The following is a 14,476-nucleotide window of genomic DNA, read 5'->3' as shown; positions in this document are numbered from 1 at the left end:
AAAGTATATCTATGGTTATTTTCAATAAACAATTATAGTTACTTAATGAAGAGTGCAATTTCTTCTAGGTACAAAAAAAATGGAAGAGGACACTGACATTTTAAACACATATTTTATTTTTCTTGAAAACAGTGGGGCAAAAACATTAAGCCACTGCAGTGAACATTGTTGTTCCCCAAAAAACATAAATGACAAACATTGATGGCAAAAGAAATATTTAGTATTATTAAACTGCGATGCACCCCAAACCAAAAGCAAACCTTTAAAATACATGTCAGAGTAAACAGCAGCTGATAATAATTAGCATTCATTTCTTTTAAATATACTTTTCTCTGCATTATTCATCAACATAGTTGGCATTGCATATGTGTGGTATAAAAACATAAAAATCACAAAATTACAATTTGTAACGCAGTAATACATACTACTGTGTGAGTATGGATATATACAGGTAAGATACTATATTAGATCAATATACAGCAGACTGATAGGTGTAAGTACGGTATAAAAATAGCATGCGTCTCTAAATCACACTGAACAGTCTTCAACTTGCAGAAATGTATAAAAAAAGAGGAAAAATAGAGTAAGAGAGAGTAAAAGAAACAGGTTTGAAAAGACAGCACATTTTTTTAATTACATGTGTTATAATGCCTTACTCAAAATTTTAATTAGTTTCCCTTTTATATATTCCAGTAAAACTAACACTGTAAAACATTAAATGTGCTACAAGACTACAGTTATGGTAGATTTGGCCTCAGTGTTTATTCAAGCTGTTTTCTACTGTATCTCTGACTAGCTGAAGCAGTGTAGCTTCTACAGTTGAACACAACTGAAACGGAATATGAGTGACCTAATGTGTGTTAGATCAAGTAAGGCAAACAGAAGCATGGCAAACTAAAGGCCAAGAAAATTGAAAATCCTCTAATATGAGTAGTATTTCAGACACAAGCAGATAGTGATAAGAATTATTTGACATCTCCAGACTTAATTTTCATAAAATAAATCTTTAAAAAATGTTATTAGAATATGTGCGCAAAAGTATGAGTGCAATCGGAGCGAAGAGAGGGACACAAAGTTTGGTTCAATGCATTCTGAGCTGTGGTTAATGGATGTGAATCTGCTGTCAATTTATAGCACTTTTGTGGGCATGCTCACATACATACAGCTACTCACTCAGTTTTTCACCCCCGACACACACTAACAGTCAACATACAGCATTATTTGTGTGTTTTCACCACTACTCACACATGGTGGTAAACAAAAGTAGCATGCAGTAAAGAACAAAGGCACTGACACACAGACTGTGTGTGTGTTTTTCTTTTCCTTCCTTCTTTTTTTTTTTTTTAACATTTTTATCATTTCTCGCTCTTCTTGATGAGTCAGTATTTGGGTAGACTGTCTCTTGCATCCTCCAATTTGGCAAGAACCCACTGGGGAGAAATAAATTAACTAATATTAGTGCAATCGTTTACTTTGACTGCAGGTTTTTGGACACATACCTTTGGCCTGTATGACACAAGGAAACATGAGTTGAATAGCAGCTTCTTAGCGTCCAAATCGTCAACTTACCTTGGCTATCTCAGGGGTTTTGAAGTTTATGATCTTCCCAAACTCTTTGGCATGGAAGACAGACTTTACTCTCTCCTGCAGTGCACAAGACCGGGCATTTAGGGCCATAACATGCTAAATAATTGTTTAAAATATTAAGTTTTTAAGGGGGAAAAAGAATCTTCGAATTTGGATTTCAGTTGTAAGAGTTAGCGTTTGTACCTTGGCCTCAATCCGAAGTCGGCGGTTCTCTACAATCATCGGTTCCTTCGTGAACTCTTCGAACAGATACTGCCATTCACAGGTCAGCTGGCCAAATGTGCCTTTGGTCACAAAAAATATTCCCCTGGAAAACAAACCACATAAAAATGGTTAGAAAAAAGCGATTCATATCTATCGATCTTATCTTTGAGGACTCCCACAGGTAAAGGATACAGTACAATACACTGTTTGAGTGGCTAAATACAATACTCATATCAAACACAACTCCATCTTAAAAATCTGTTTTCAAAAGCTAAAAACACTCACCTCTTGGTAATCATGAGGAAGTCTGAGTCATTGACCTTGGCATGAGCGAAGTATCTGTACTTGGCAAAACGTCCATTCTCAATTTTCTGAAGAGGGAAAGAAAGAAAGTGAACATTTAAACAAACAGCAAGACTAAAACAACTCAGTGTAGTATGAATGCCCAGATGTCTATGTTCCATGATCATTTCTATACTTTTCAAATAACTGACATACTGTACACAAACATGAGCTAATGAGCGAATACATATTTACTCTAATGAAAGTGGAAAATGTTGTGGTTTGTGATGAAAGATGGGATGAAAGAAAGACAATGGATGGTAGAAGTTGAAAACATGAACATTTTATTGAGAACAGGAGGGCAGTGGATCGTGGCAGTGAATGACAGAATGATAAAACTTATTAATTAATAAAGAAAATAGACACAAAGAATGTATGATTATTAGGATTTTTTTGGGACAATGAATGAATGAATATTCTAAACAATGAGAAGAAAGTTTTCATGGTGGTTTGTGAGAAAACGATTAAAGAAAAAGAAAACACAGGAGTGATGGAGATAACAGAAAATGTAACAAAAAACTAAAGAAAACACATATAAGACATATAAACAACTAAAAATATAAAATACACCAAAAAAAAATCCTTAAATGAGTCAAAGTCCTCTCTTTGGTTTGATTAAATCCTCGCTGACAGACAGCAGGCAGAAAACCTCCAGCACAGACTAAAGACAAAACACAGACGCTACACTATAGCTTCACTTCTAACTTCTAGCTGTACTCTTCATCACCCTCATCCTCTGAGCCAGTTCTACGCCATTCACTGTAGGCCAATCTCCTCTGTGGACATGAGAGAAGAGTCAAGAGTCAGAGCTCAGAGAACCGCAAGCCTGTTTCTACCCAGAGAGCTACAGCACTGTGAGTGAGGTCAGTCATCGTCTGTGTGTTAGTCAAGTAAATAAATGTTCACGTTAATGTAATCTGACTACATCAGCCAATGATCATTCTTTTGAAGTTCCTCAAAGTTACTACAACTCCTTCAAATCTCTAAAAGCAGCTGCTGTAAAGGTGTTTAGGTTTTTCATGACGTTTCCAAATACTAAGCAAATATATACTGATCTGGCATCGCTCTGTTTAATCAAGTATACTGTTAATCACTGTGCTGTTAAGAGTTTCCCACCCAAAGTTTAAAGTCAATTAAATTCAGTCACAGTGTATTTGAACAGTAAAATAAAACACAAGCATGAAATGTGGCATCCACTGATTTAACTCCTAATAATCGGTCACTAACACATACACACAAACCTAGCCTAGGTCTACAGATGGTGAGACAGATGGGTGACAAATTAAAAGGAATGTCTGACTAGAATGAGAGGAGAAACATGATGAATGCAAATGTTTCTACTCAGAGGTCACTGAAGGTTTTGATGAGAATGAAAATGAATCATAGACTACGGCCTCCGCAGTCACCGGATCGTTTTGGATGGTGCTTTCCACCATCATCGTCACAACACAAAATGAGGGAATGGCTTTTGGATGAACGGTGATAATCCCTCCAGTGGAATTCATAAGATTTGTAGAGTCGGAGCACTGAAGCTGTGGCCCAACATCTCACTATGGAAATTTAATTTGTCGCCCATCAGTAAATTCTAGGGGATATCCTACACGACATCTTTACTATTAGTCAAAGAATGCAACTCTGACCTGAGACTCGTCAGCAGAAATTTCAACCCACTCCATCCAGCATGACAGCTAGATAATGCCATCACAAAGAAGGAGACCCACAGTTCATCTTAAATGAAGCACAACTGAAACACTTCAAAGCTGCACAAAAGTCTACAAATATGAGAAACCCTCTACTGACACACTGGCTCTGAACCACATTCAGACTAATCTGCAATGTGTTTAGCCCAATGGCTGCAAGGATTACTTTCACTAAAACCTAAAGAACACCTGCATCCAGATGTCAAAATCAATTTAACACATCACACTAAACCAATAATTGGTAATTAAGTAATAGTATGGAGCAAAAACAAAAAACAGTGAGGTGGCTCCACTGAACTGAACATCCAAATGAACACCAGTAAGTATCAGTAATCTTTGCTTTGGAAGTGAACGTGTTCTTCTTTTACTTTCTTACAACAGAAAACACAGCCAGAGGTGAATGAATCAAATTGAACTATATTGCTTTCGAAGGATGTATAAACAGGCAAAGACAATATAATTGCTAAGATAAATAAAAAGTTTAAAGATAAATAAAATAAAGGGATGGTTTAAAATGTATGTTTCCCTGTAAGAAAATGAATGTCTGTGTGCGTGTGCCTGCATGTATGCTTGCACACACGTGAAGACGGATGGGACGATAGATGAAATGATCGCATATTGTGATAAAACACTGGGATAATCGCGAATATCCTCACGAGCAACTTGAAAAAGTAGTGTAGATTGCTAGCGTAAACAATATTCAGTTGTATTAAACTAAATGGAGTTTTCCTCATTTTAGTTAAATAAAGAATATTTACCAACTGTCATTTGCCCAGGTCTGACTATGGAAAGTTTATGATGAAGAGATTTTTGTCGTACCTGGAGCATCTGACTGCCGAGGCCCTCCCTCTCCTTATATGGTCGTATGACACCATCCTCGTGGATGAAGCGAGGAGGGCGTAGAGATTCAACATCTTGTGAAGTCTCTGCTGCCCTAAAAAGGAGGCAAGACACACAAATGCATCCTGAAACACACCTTACTTGTTGCCTTGTTACTGCACGCAAACACAAACTACAAACACGGACCAAAATAGCTTCTGCCACGGCTGAATGACCAGCTGTAATAAAAAGCTCTTGTTTGTGCATTTACAGTTTATTATTCAGGAAAACACAGTATGACAAAAATACTTATCTTCTCACTAATACTATGCAAGTTTTTTTCTATATTCATTTGGTGTTAAACATGAATTGTATGTCCTGAAACTGGCAAATGGCAAGAAAACTGAACACCATGTAGAGGCCAGACATTGAGTGTACATACATTTTCAAACATATACACCACCCATCTGTATATAAACTGGTGTAAACACATGAACACTGTAGCATATCCATGGGAATACATGCACGCAGAAATGAACTTACCTCTTGATCCCTTGGAAAGTACTGCTGGCCATGTCAATAATGCCTCCTGTAGGTCTGGCTACTGCACCAACCAGACCTTTCCCAACACCTTTAAAAAAGCCTGCTGCGCCCTCCTTCTGGGCTCCTGCAAAATACCACAACATCAGAATATATCTGTATTATATTATTTTGTCCATAAAAGTTCAGCACATGCTAAACGTTAGCACTAAAATATGTATGAGGGTCTAATTCAACATACCTTTAATAGGTTTGGTAACAATCCCTGTGATCCCACTGACAAAACCCTGAATGGAAAACAACAATATTACCAAGAGCAGTGAGATAAAGGTATATTTTCTGCTGATTAACACCGGTTTGAGTACGTACAGACACTAATCCCTTTCCACCCCTGGTCAGCCCCTCTCTCAGACCACTGGGTTGTTTGTTCATAGCCTCTCGTCTCTTCTGCTGGTATTCCTCGTCCATCGTTATGGCAGCAACACCCTTTGCCATGGCACCCGTGATCCTGGAGGCCGCACCTGCTATACCCCCTGGAAGGCAGTTAGGAGTCTTTAGAGTTACACAATTCTTTAATATGTTTATTTCTTCTAAAAGTCTTTTGTGGGAGAAATAGTTTCTATTTTCTCCTCTGTTGTTCCACTCTCTCATCATCTTTTATTTATTGGTAAGGCAAGGCAGTTTAATTTATACAGCTCTTTTCATTACAGGTAAACTCAATATGCTTTACATTTACGTGAATACAGCAACTTGTGATATGAGAATATATTAATAAAATAATAAAGACTTCTTCCAAAACATATTGCCAAAACACACAACGATCCCACAGACACATCTGAATATAACATTTGTCTACACAGAAACCGACTAAAAGCTAACAAAAGGAGAAAGGAAGTGTTTAATTTATCTATATAATAAAGATATCTTATTCAGGTTTCTCCTAAAGGAATCAGAAACATTTTTACAGATATAACTTTTATATGAGCCCCGTCTTACCTACAGCTCCTCCCACCAGAGCCTTCACCCCGAGAGCCATTCCTTCAACAAACTCTTCAGGCCCCTGGATGGCTCCCTGGAAAACCACAGATTAATTACACACAGTTACACACAAAGAAGACACTGTGTAGACTGTAAATGAATCTGAAGTGATGAGCACTAAATTTGAACTTTTTTTTAATGCCACAACATTGATACATTATTTTAGCACTTATCAGTAGAAGTATTACATTCCTACCTGATAAGGCTCATAGAAGAATGCTTCAACTCCCTCTGACAGTCCTCTGATCAGTCCAAAAGGATTTCCAAGTACATCCAGGCCAAGCACCAGCACATACATCTGTTTAATAGCCTGAAATATGCATATATAGAAACTGGTAAGGTGACTCTTAGCCAGCAGCTGGTTGATTTTGGTTTCATTCAGCAGCAGATTCTTTCACACATGACCACTCTGAGTTACTATGGCTTTCTCTCATTGTGCATGCGTGTTACCTGCTTGGAATAATGTCGGATGACCTCCCACTGTAGCTGCTGGGTGGTACAAAACTGAAAGGTCAACTCAAAGAAGGCCAGCCTGAAATAAATGACAGAATCAGTCAAGTAGCAGAAATTCCTCCCAACAACAAATCACACACAAATAAATGAATGCTACTGTGTGTGATTTATGTGTTGTCTATTTGGGCATTCGCATGCGTTCATACTTGAAGACAACGTCCTGCACATCAGTGAGTGTGGCACCAATACTCTTCAGCAGCAGGTTGAGGGACTGGACAGGAATGAGTTCGGTTTCTCTCTTCTCCTTTAGGCCGTCTTCTCCTCCCGTACTCAGAGAGAAACTCAGGTGCAGCTGCAACAACAAAAACACAAATAAGCATGGCTGTTTCTGGTGTTAAACTCACAAGAGAAGTGTTCCACTTAGCTTGTGAATAGATTTTGATGCTGTTTTATTCACGCTTTTTTCAGTTTCAATAGTAAATTTGCAAAGATGAAGAAAACAAAGTTTGATTCAATTAAGAAATGTGCTGCTTTACATCCTGTATACTGGACAAACCTTGATGGGGGAAATGTGGAAGTACTCATAGAGGCTGATAGGAGTGGTGTCAGCAGCAGAGACATCGTTTAGTTCTGTCTTTATATACTGTATATCCTTCTCAAACAGTTCCACCTAGAGGAGTAACATGAGAACAAATACGCAGGAATTTGAATGTACGTGCAGAGAAACACAAATGTTAGAATGGATCTCTATTAGGCTTCAAGTAAATAAAGATTATATTAATGTATCACAGATTCTGAACCAAACACAGAGTGTGTAAACTGTGTTTGAATATGAGAGTATCTGACCTCCTGTTCTGAGGTCATGATGCTGGCATTCTCGGGTGTGAACATGTCCAGGATGGCATACAGGAAGCCCAGATCGAGCTTCAGATCCATTTCTTGAATCAACACCTTGAAGTACCTGAGGTAGACAGACATTCCCATCAATATTTGGGAAAAAAAACTGAGGGAACACTTGATGTAGGAATTATGTGCCAGCATGAGGCTACAATGGAAAGCATTTCAACCACGAAAGGTTATCAGGCCAATGGGATAGTAGGGGGCTGATCACAATCAGAATCAAAGTATAACTCATGCCTGCTGAAATCAATTAGCAGATGGAAAACACAGAGTACACAGTACAGTGCATCGCAACAGAAAAGATTCCAAGAAAAAACAATTACTTGATGCGAGAGATATCGGAGTGCCCTGCTGTTCTGGTGACAATGCTGATGTCAGTTAGAGGTTTGGGTTCTGTAGAAAAAATATAAATAAAATCATATTATAGTCTATAAATATTGCAAATAAACAGCACATACTGCTAAATTTAAGCATGAAATAAAACTTGGATTAACAGACCTGAGTCCATGGTGATAGATTTTGGCAGTTTTACAGGGTAAAAAACATAGGGGAAGATGGCTCCTGGCAGCTGATTCTGGATCTGTGGGAGGAAAGGATGTGCACTTGAAGCCAGTAAATAGAAGAAAAAGGATCTAAGAACTCATCAATGAACAAATTTCAAGGAAGGTAATAGGATGACTTGTAGTACTGTAATACAGACATGTTTATACAGTAGTGGATATTAGAGGAAGATATTATTTTTATATTTGACTTGTTTTTTCACCTGAATGCGGTGGACTTGGACACGGTAGGCACTCTGTCGTGGTGAGACACTGTACTCCACCTTCACCCCAGGCAGGAAGTTCCTCCTGAGAGGAGCATCACACGGCTGCAGCATCCGCATATCCACGCCATTGGTAGTAAAGTACACCTGGATGACAATTACAAACACCGCCAATTGACCAAATAGGCCTGCAAGTGATGATTATGCTCATTATCAATTAACCACCTGCAGCTCCCGCTTTTTAAAGACAATTTTATGAATATACACTCTACATGGGTTACATGCTTTCATTTGTGCCATTATCAATCACTTGTCACTGGTTCGAATCAGGAAATCTGCATCCACAGTATTTAGCCTCTAACCTGGTAGTTGTTTTCCAGGTCGACGATGGCGTTGTCCACGGGTCCAGATTCAGTGTAAGTTTTGAAGCTGCTCTCCAGCATCTCAGCTTCTTTGGTGCTCAGAGTCTTCCACCGTCTCTTCTTCTTAGGCTTTAATTCCCACACCACATCAGAGCTATGACAGGAAAAAACGAGAGCGTAAACTCATTACATGGTATATAGCTACATAGTATATATGTATGACTACATGATTTATAGGTAAAAAAAAAGTTCTGTTGCTACTATGTTATTCCACAGTTACAAACATTTAACACAGCACCCTTGACTGATATAAGTCAATCTTATTTCAGCTTGAATGAATGTTTACATTTCAAACTTTTGTTACACCTGTATATTACAAAATAAAATAAAATTCTGTATTTTTGCAATGGCACAAGCAGCGATTTCTGCTGGAGCCCGTTTATCATCTATCATCTCATTAATGCTGAATTGAGGTACAGTGTATAAGGACACAATACAGTACATTCAGCAGCAAAATCATTTTATCTAGGCTGTGTAAAATTCCGATAATCCAGCAAGCGTTTAATAAAACACAAAAAAGGTCATTGATGTGTCTATGATTCCAATCAAAACTTGTCTCTGAGTCTTAAGTCTATAATGTCTGAGGTTGGATGTGTTTGGTCATGACAATCTCAACAGCAAATAAGAGAACTGTATGTTGACTTGTAATTTACAGAACACACACAATAGCAAACATCAATGTCTACGTCATGTTGAGCCATGTTCGTAACATGACCACATGCCCTATGGGCTCGGGCCTGGCCAGGTTTTGTACTTTTTATTAGATGTGTATATGTGTACACAATGTGTACGATGCTGTTATCTACCTTGTGATCCCAATAAAGGAGATCTCCTGGCTGCTGCTGTTGTTGATTAGAGACACACCCACGTTCTGTAGTGACAAGATGGTTTCCTGTTCGGCCAGCTGCGCCTTCTCACTCTCACAGAGCAGCTTGTATATACGTTGCTCCTCAGTGAACAGCACAACGCGCTGGAGACCTTTGGATCAACAATAAACCCAAACATTTTTGTTTTCCCTTCCCACCTTCAGGGCGATCAGACGCCAGCATCAGTTACAGCATTGTGTAACTAAAGCTGGTAGGACTTCGGGATAAGGGATTTGTTATTTAATTAATAATGGATGAACACGAGCTTAGACCTGAACCCTATGATCCATACGTGAAAATCAAGTGAATATAAGACTGTGTAAAGAAAGGCTATGATGGTGTGGGCATTTCATTTCAAGCTACTTGTACTTTACCTTCATAAAAGGAGATCAGAAACAATTTTCCATCATTGTTCATGTCCACACGCAGATCCTAAAGATGCAAGAGCAGACAAACACACAAACACACACTGTTTAAACGAACATCACAGTATCGCATCTAGCAATTGTGTTTGTTTACTTGATTCACGAAGAGCACCTGTGTTAAAATTTTCCATGTAAATATTGAGAATAGCTAAAGTACTGATGTGATATCTACAAGGTCTATGTGTAAGGTAACATACTTGTCTTTAATATTAATAGAATAAACTAATAGACTGATTCCTGCTATCCACTAGAAAGGAAAGTCAGAAGCACAAGGTGAGGATGTAAGGCATCTGTTGAGTAAACTAATAAATAAATAAATACTGTATCATGCCTCAATCTCAAACATTATTGTGTCTCAGGTACATTACAGTACCTCTTCACATTTCAGCTTCCCACTGTAAGTACCACACTTCCAAAAAAGCTCTCGGGACCCAGTGGGTTCGGTCCAGGTGTAGTGCACAGCTTTCCCAGCCTCCAGCTCCTCCTGCTCCGCCTCTTTCTGAGAGCTGCACACACATGAAACCCACCCAGACACACACACATACCGTATGTATTAGTAACATCATTTATAACTAAAATCAAGAAATAATATTCCACTGATTTGAGATGACAGGAAGCAAATAATGACAGACGGCAGTACAGTTTGACAGTAAAAAAGAGGACAATATAACAGCCCAGCCACCAAGAATCTAACGCCATGACAACCCAATCCAATCCAAAGTACCTGTCTGACAGAAGACACAAACAATTCCCATAAACACACAGAAATATAACAGTATGACGGCCAACACCGAAAAGTCCTCAATACCTCTCCCGGAGAGGTAAGGTATAAATACGCATGTTCACTGATCTCGATTCAGACGAGACAAAGCAGACATAAGAAAATGAAAGAAGCCATAACCTACAGAGACAGAGAACAAGAGAATACTAGTCGACACAACAGAACTATTGGAAGAAGCAAGAGGTGTGATTCCACTGGCAGAATCCCATCCAGTCAGCGGCATAAAAAAAAATCTACAAGTAAGGATGATTTAACACTTGATAACAGAACATAGCAAGAAATGCATAAATGGGTTTAGATGTCTAATCTGCTGCTTTTACTCGAACCCAATGGTCCTTAAATTAGCAGATCAATAAAGAAGAGTATTATAGCATGTCCTTTATAAATAAATAACTTATAGATAGTGTGATACAGTGGATGTCAATGTCTCAATCCTTATTTGTACAATCAGTACAATACAATAATGTAAAATGATATAATTTTTGCCAAGGTATATGCAGTATTTATTTCTCATTGGTGACGGTGAGGAGCAGATTACACAGATAAACCGGGATCAGAGCTGAAGCGGTCTCCTTCTACTTAACAGTACCTGCCCTCTTGATCTGACCACACTCTGCACTCAAGTGTGCTGTTACACTGAAGTGAATGTTACACCAATTCATATTTACACGCTGCATTATTTGTGTGTTTCTGTCCTCTAGCCTGCCTCGTAAATTGTTAAATAGTATGGATCTTATGGTTGGATCTTTCAGGATCTTTTGGATTTCATGCTGTACTTTTACATTCTGGTGTCATCCTCAGCTTCCTCCCTCATTCTACAAAGGCTAGCCATTATACAGGCTATCAGAGGCTAATGTGCTGCTAATACAGACTTCTAAATAACTATTACTTTACTGTTGGGCTACTCTAGTGTATTTTAATCTTTTTACTTTTACTTTTGTTGACTATGTGTATTTTTACTAGATTAATTACTGTACTGTATTTCCTATTGATGTTGTGTCTCTCACTGGTGATACTTGGTTTCCTGTAACCTGTACTAGAACTATGTTTATCTTGCTGCATAGCTGTGTACCTGCACGCCGTGAGGGCAGAGTACTACGTTTCCACACTGCATGTAAATTGTTATAACATTTATAACATTTCACATACTGTAAGGAGACATCTCCTGTGAAGGAAAATCTCAACTCAACTTCCCTATTTTCTTTTCTCAGTGTGTATAAATCATTTGGCACCTACATGAAGAGGTAAAGCAAACTATTTAATGCAGCAATTTTAGATTTTGTTCTTCATTCATTCTTTATCTTCCTTCCCATTCTTAATTCATTTTCTGCAACTTTCTGAGTTCAGAGTGTGTCAGAAGAGTTTCCCCTTTTCACATTTTTCTACCTGTCCTCCTCCACTGAGAAGGAGAGGTCGAGCAGCTCGTCAGCCACCCACGTAGATTCTGTCCGGGCGCTGCATAACCCACAACACAAAAACATAAATGGCTATCAGCAAAAACAAACACTGTTAGTTATTATAAACTATTCTGTTTAAGGCTGCTGCAACAAGAGAAAAGAGTATTAAAAAAGAGTAGTAAAAGAGTCAACAAATATGCATAATACATACCAGTGAAATGCAAATGTAAATCTTTGGTAAAATTGTTGTTTACAAAGTGAGGAATATGAAAAGACTTCACTCAGAAACAAAAAAACTGGTAAGGTAGAAATAAGCAGAAACTAAAAATCAGAAGCTGAATGAATAGAAACAGCACAACAGGCAAAACATCCTACTTTGATTTTGATTTTCTGTTTACACTTCATCTTAGGGCAAATGTTGCACATCCACAACATAAAAAAAACTTGGAGCACTTTGAAAGCATATTCACAGACAACACTTACACCAGCGAAACACTGTAATATTGTGAAATAAAGCAGTAGGAAATGTTATGCAAGGACTGATTTCAACTAACACGGAAATAACTAAAAAATAACTAAAAAATAACAGGTCCCAAGCTTTTTCTTTTTCTCATCCGATTCCCAGTCTCCTTCCTCTTTCTTGCATCTTAATCCGTTCACTTATTGAACCCCCCACTTAACCTTTTTTCATTTTTGTGTTAAAAACCAGATCTCTGTTACATGTTTAATGGCATGAGCCACGCTGACATCCTTCATCCCATCAATATCTAACCTCTATTTGCCGCATCTTAATTTGTAATCTTCTGTTCTCTCACCTCTGATGGAACTGCAGAGTCTGGTCTTTCGTGTGGTTGATGATGAGGAAAGGAGCTGCGCCGTCGTGGTACTCAGAGAATCGGATTGTGGCTGAGTGCTCTGACAGGTTCACATCTACAATGATCCCGCCCACCTGCAGAAAGGAAACAAATAACAGTCCACATACTGGAATATGGTATAAAGGTTTCGAAAAATACTTTGGAAGCCAGTTTGAGTGCATTTTATCTGATTTATCACATACCTACCACATAACTAGCACAGATGCAAAATAGATTACTTCCAATGAAGGGACAACACTTCTTTGTGTGTGTGTCTACTTACAGAGTTGTCCAGATGCAGCAATAGGCAGTTTTCTGGTCGTGTGAAGTCAATCGTCCGAGGAGGCAATAAACAACCTTCTACTTTAATTTTTAGTCGCTTGGTGTCGTTCTCAGGCCAGAAGGGAATGGCTGACTAAATGTGGAACAAAACAAAACCTTCAATAACACTGTACAGTTAGGGTTTCATCAGCCAAAGTTGTAAAATAACAGCAGTGTTATAAAATAAATGCATGTGCAAGGAAACACAGATGGAAACAATAGTTGGTCTGGCTCTGACCTGTTCTGGATGAGCTTCCGTCCAGTTGTCCTGCCCCTCTTCACATATGAAGACGCTGTGCTTGGTTCTGTTGACCAGCATGTAAAACGGCACGAAAGTCACCATGCGAGTCAGACTGAAACTGCTCGCATCAATCTTCACACCAACCTGAGGTCAGACAGACGTCACACAAATACACAGATGACAATTATGTACTCAATAACAAAACCTGCCTTGGTTACATACATAATTCATTCAGACCCAATACATCTGGATCTTTAATTAAAACATATGTGACAATAAGTAAATAATTTATGTCTGAATATCAGCCTCTGTAGCAAAATCTTACCAGGTAATCTTTGTAGTGGCCTTTACATTTGACATCTCCGTGGCTTCCAACTGTATCCAGGGAGAACTCATCGGAGAGTTCACTGTCTGAGATCATAAGGCGAACCTGGGGGATGAAAAGAATTACATCACATTCATATACACTTGGAAATGACAGCAAGAGGTTATGAATTTGGATCTTTGGATTTGCCTATCGAATTGTGTGATATATTCAAACGTCAGTATTCTTAAAGACAAATTTATGAATATTATTTTGATACCAGAGATAATTTCCCAATTCTGACTTTTGAATTGACCATTTAAGGCGATAAATTAAAAAGAATGTAGGACGTGATTAATCAACTACGAGAATTTTTGTAGATTTCAGATCTCAAGTCACCATATATTTGTCTGAGCACCATTTAAAGCTGCATAATACAAATCATTGTAGTCTTTTTGGTCCTGATAATAAAAAAAAAATCTAGATTTCAAAAAGCAAGAATGCTAGTGCCCTAACACA

General features: G+C 38.3%; 1 protein-coding gene across 4 annotated transcripts in view; it reads right to left on the bottom strand.

Annotated features, from left to right (window-relative positions):
* Window positions 1-93: 93 nt before the first annotated feature.
* Window positions 94-14,476, bottom strand: part of vps13a (vacuolar protein sorting 13 homolog A) — a 35,150-nt gene continuing 20,767 nt past the window's right edge. For 2 of the 4 annotated variants that reach the window (XM_035657814.1, XM_035657815.1), the window contains exons 51-76: window positions 13,979-14,083; window positions 13,651-13,797; window positions 13,375-13,506; window positions 13,053-13,186; window positions 12,227-12,295; window positions 10,433-10,565; window positions 10,009-10,066; window positions 9,575-9,746; window positions 8,709-8,862; window positions 8,347-8,493; window positions 8,082-8,163; window positions 7,907-7,976; window positions 7,530-7,644; window positions 7,240-7,353; window positions 6,890-7,035; window positions 6,681-6,762; window positions 6,427-6,540; window positions 6,189-6,264; window positions 5,562-5,725; window positions 5,434-5,479; window positions 5,196-5,319; window positions 4,653-4,767; window positions 2,077-2,162; window positions 1,771-1,894; window positions 1,570-1,644; window positions 94-1,430 (exon numbers count right to left, since the gene is read on the bottom strand). In XM_035657814.1, coding sequence (XP_035513707.1) covers window positions 1,380-1,430; window positions 1,570-1,644; window positions 1,771-1,894; window positions 2,077-2,162; window positions 4,653-4,767; window positions 5,196-5,319; window positions 5,434-5,479; window positions 5,562-5,725; window positions 6,189-6,264; window positions 6,427-6,540; window positions 6,681-6,762; window positions 6,890-7,035; window positions 7,240-7,353; window positions 7,530-7,644; window positions 7,907-7,976; window positions 8,082-8,163; window positions 8,347-8,493; window positions 8,709-8,862; window positions 9,575-9,746; window positions 10,009-10,066; window positions 10,433-10,565; window positions 12,227-12,295; window positions 13,053-13,186; window positions 13,375-13,506; window positions 13,651-13,797; window positions 13,979-14,083 — 2,835 coding nt within the window. In that variant the 3' untranslated portion in view covers window positions 94-1,379. Of the gene's footprint in view, window positions 1,431-1,569; window positions 1,645-1,770; window positions 1,895-2,076; window positions 2,163-2,394; window positions 2,910-4,652; window positions 4,768-5,195; window positions 5,320-5,433; window positions 5,480-5,561; window positions 5,726-6,188; window positions 6,265-6,426; window positions 6,541-6,680; window positions 6,763-6,889; window positions 7,036-7,239; window positions 7,354-7,529; window positions 7,645-7,906; window positions 7,977-8,081; window positions 8,164-8,346; window positions 8,494-8,708; window positions 8,863-9,574; window positions 9,747-10,008; window positions 10,067-10,432; window positions 10,566-12,226; window positions 12,296-13,052; window positions 13,187-13,374; window positions 13,507-13,650; window positions 13,798-13,978; window positions 14,084-14,476 lie in introns of those variants that run through there. The other 2 variants (XM_035657816.1, XM_035657817.1) reach the window with 2 other exon arrangements.

The sequence above is a fragment of the Morone saxatilis genome, unplaced genomic scaffold, assembly GCF_004916995.1.
Source record: "Morone saxatilis isolate NCDOM2014 unplaced genomic scaffold, NCSU_SB_2.0 Contig16, whole genome shotgun sequence".
Classification (NCBI taxonomy): domain Eukaryota; kingdom Metazoa; phylum Chordata; class Actinopteri; family Moronidae; genus Morone; species Morone saxatilis.
This window is presented reverse-complemented; position numbering and strand designations above follow the sequence as displayed.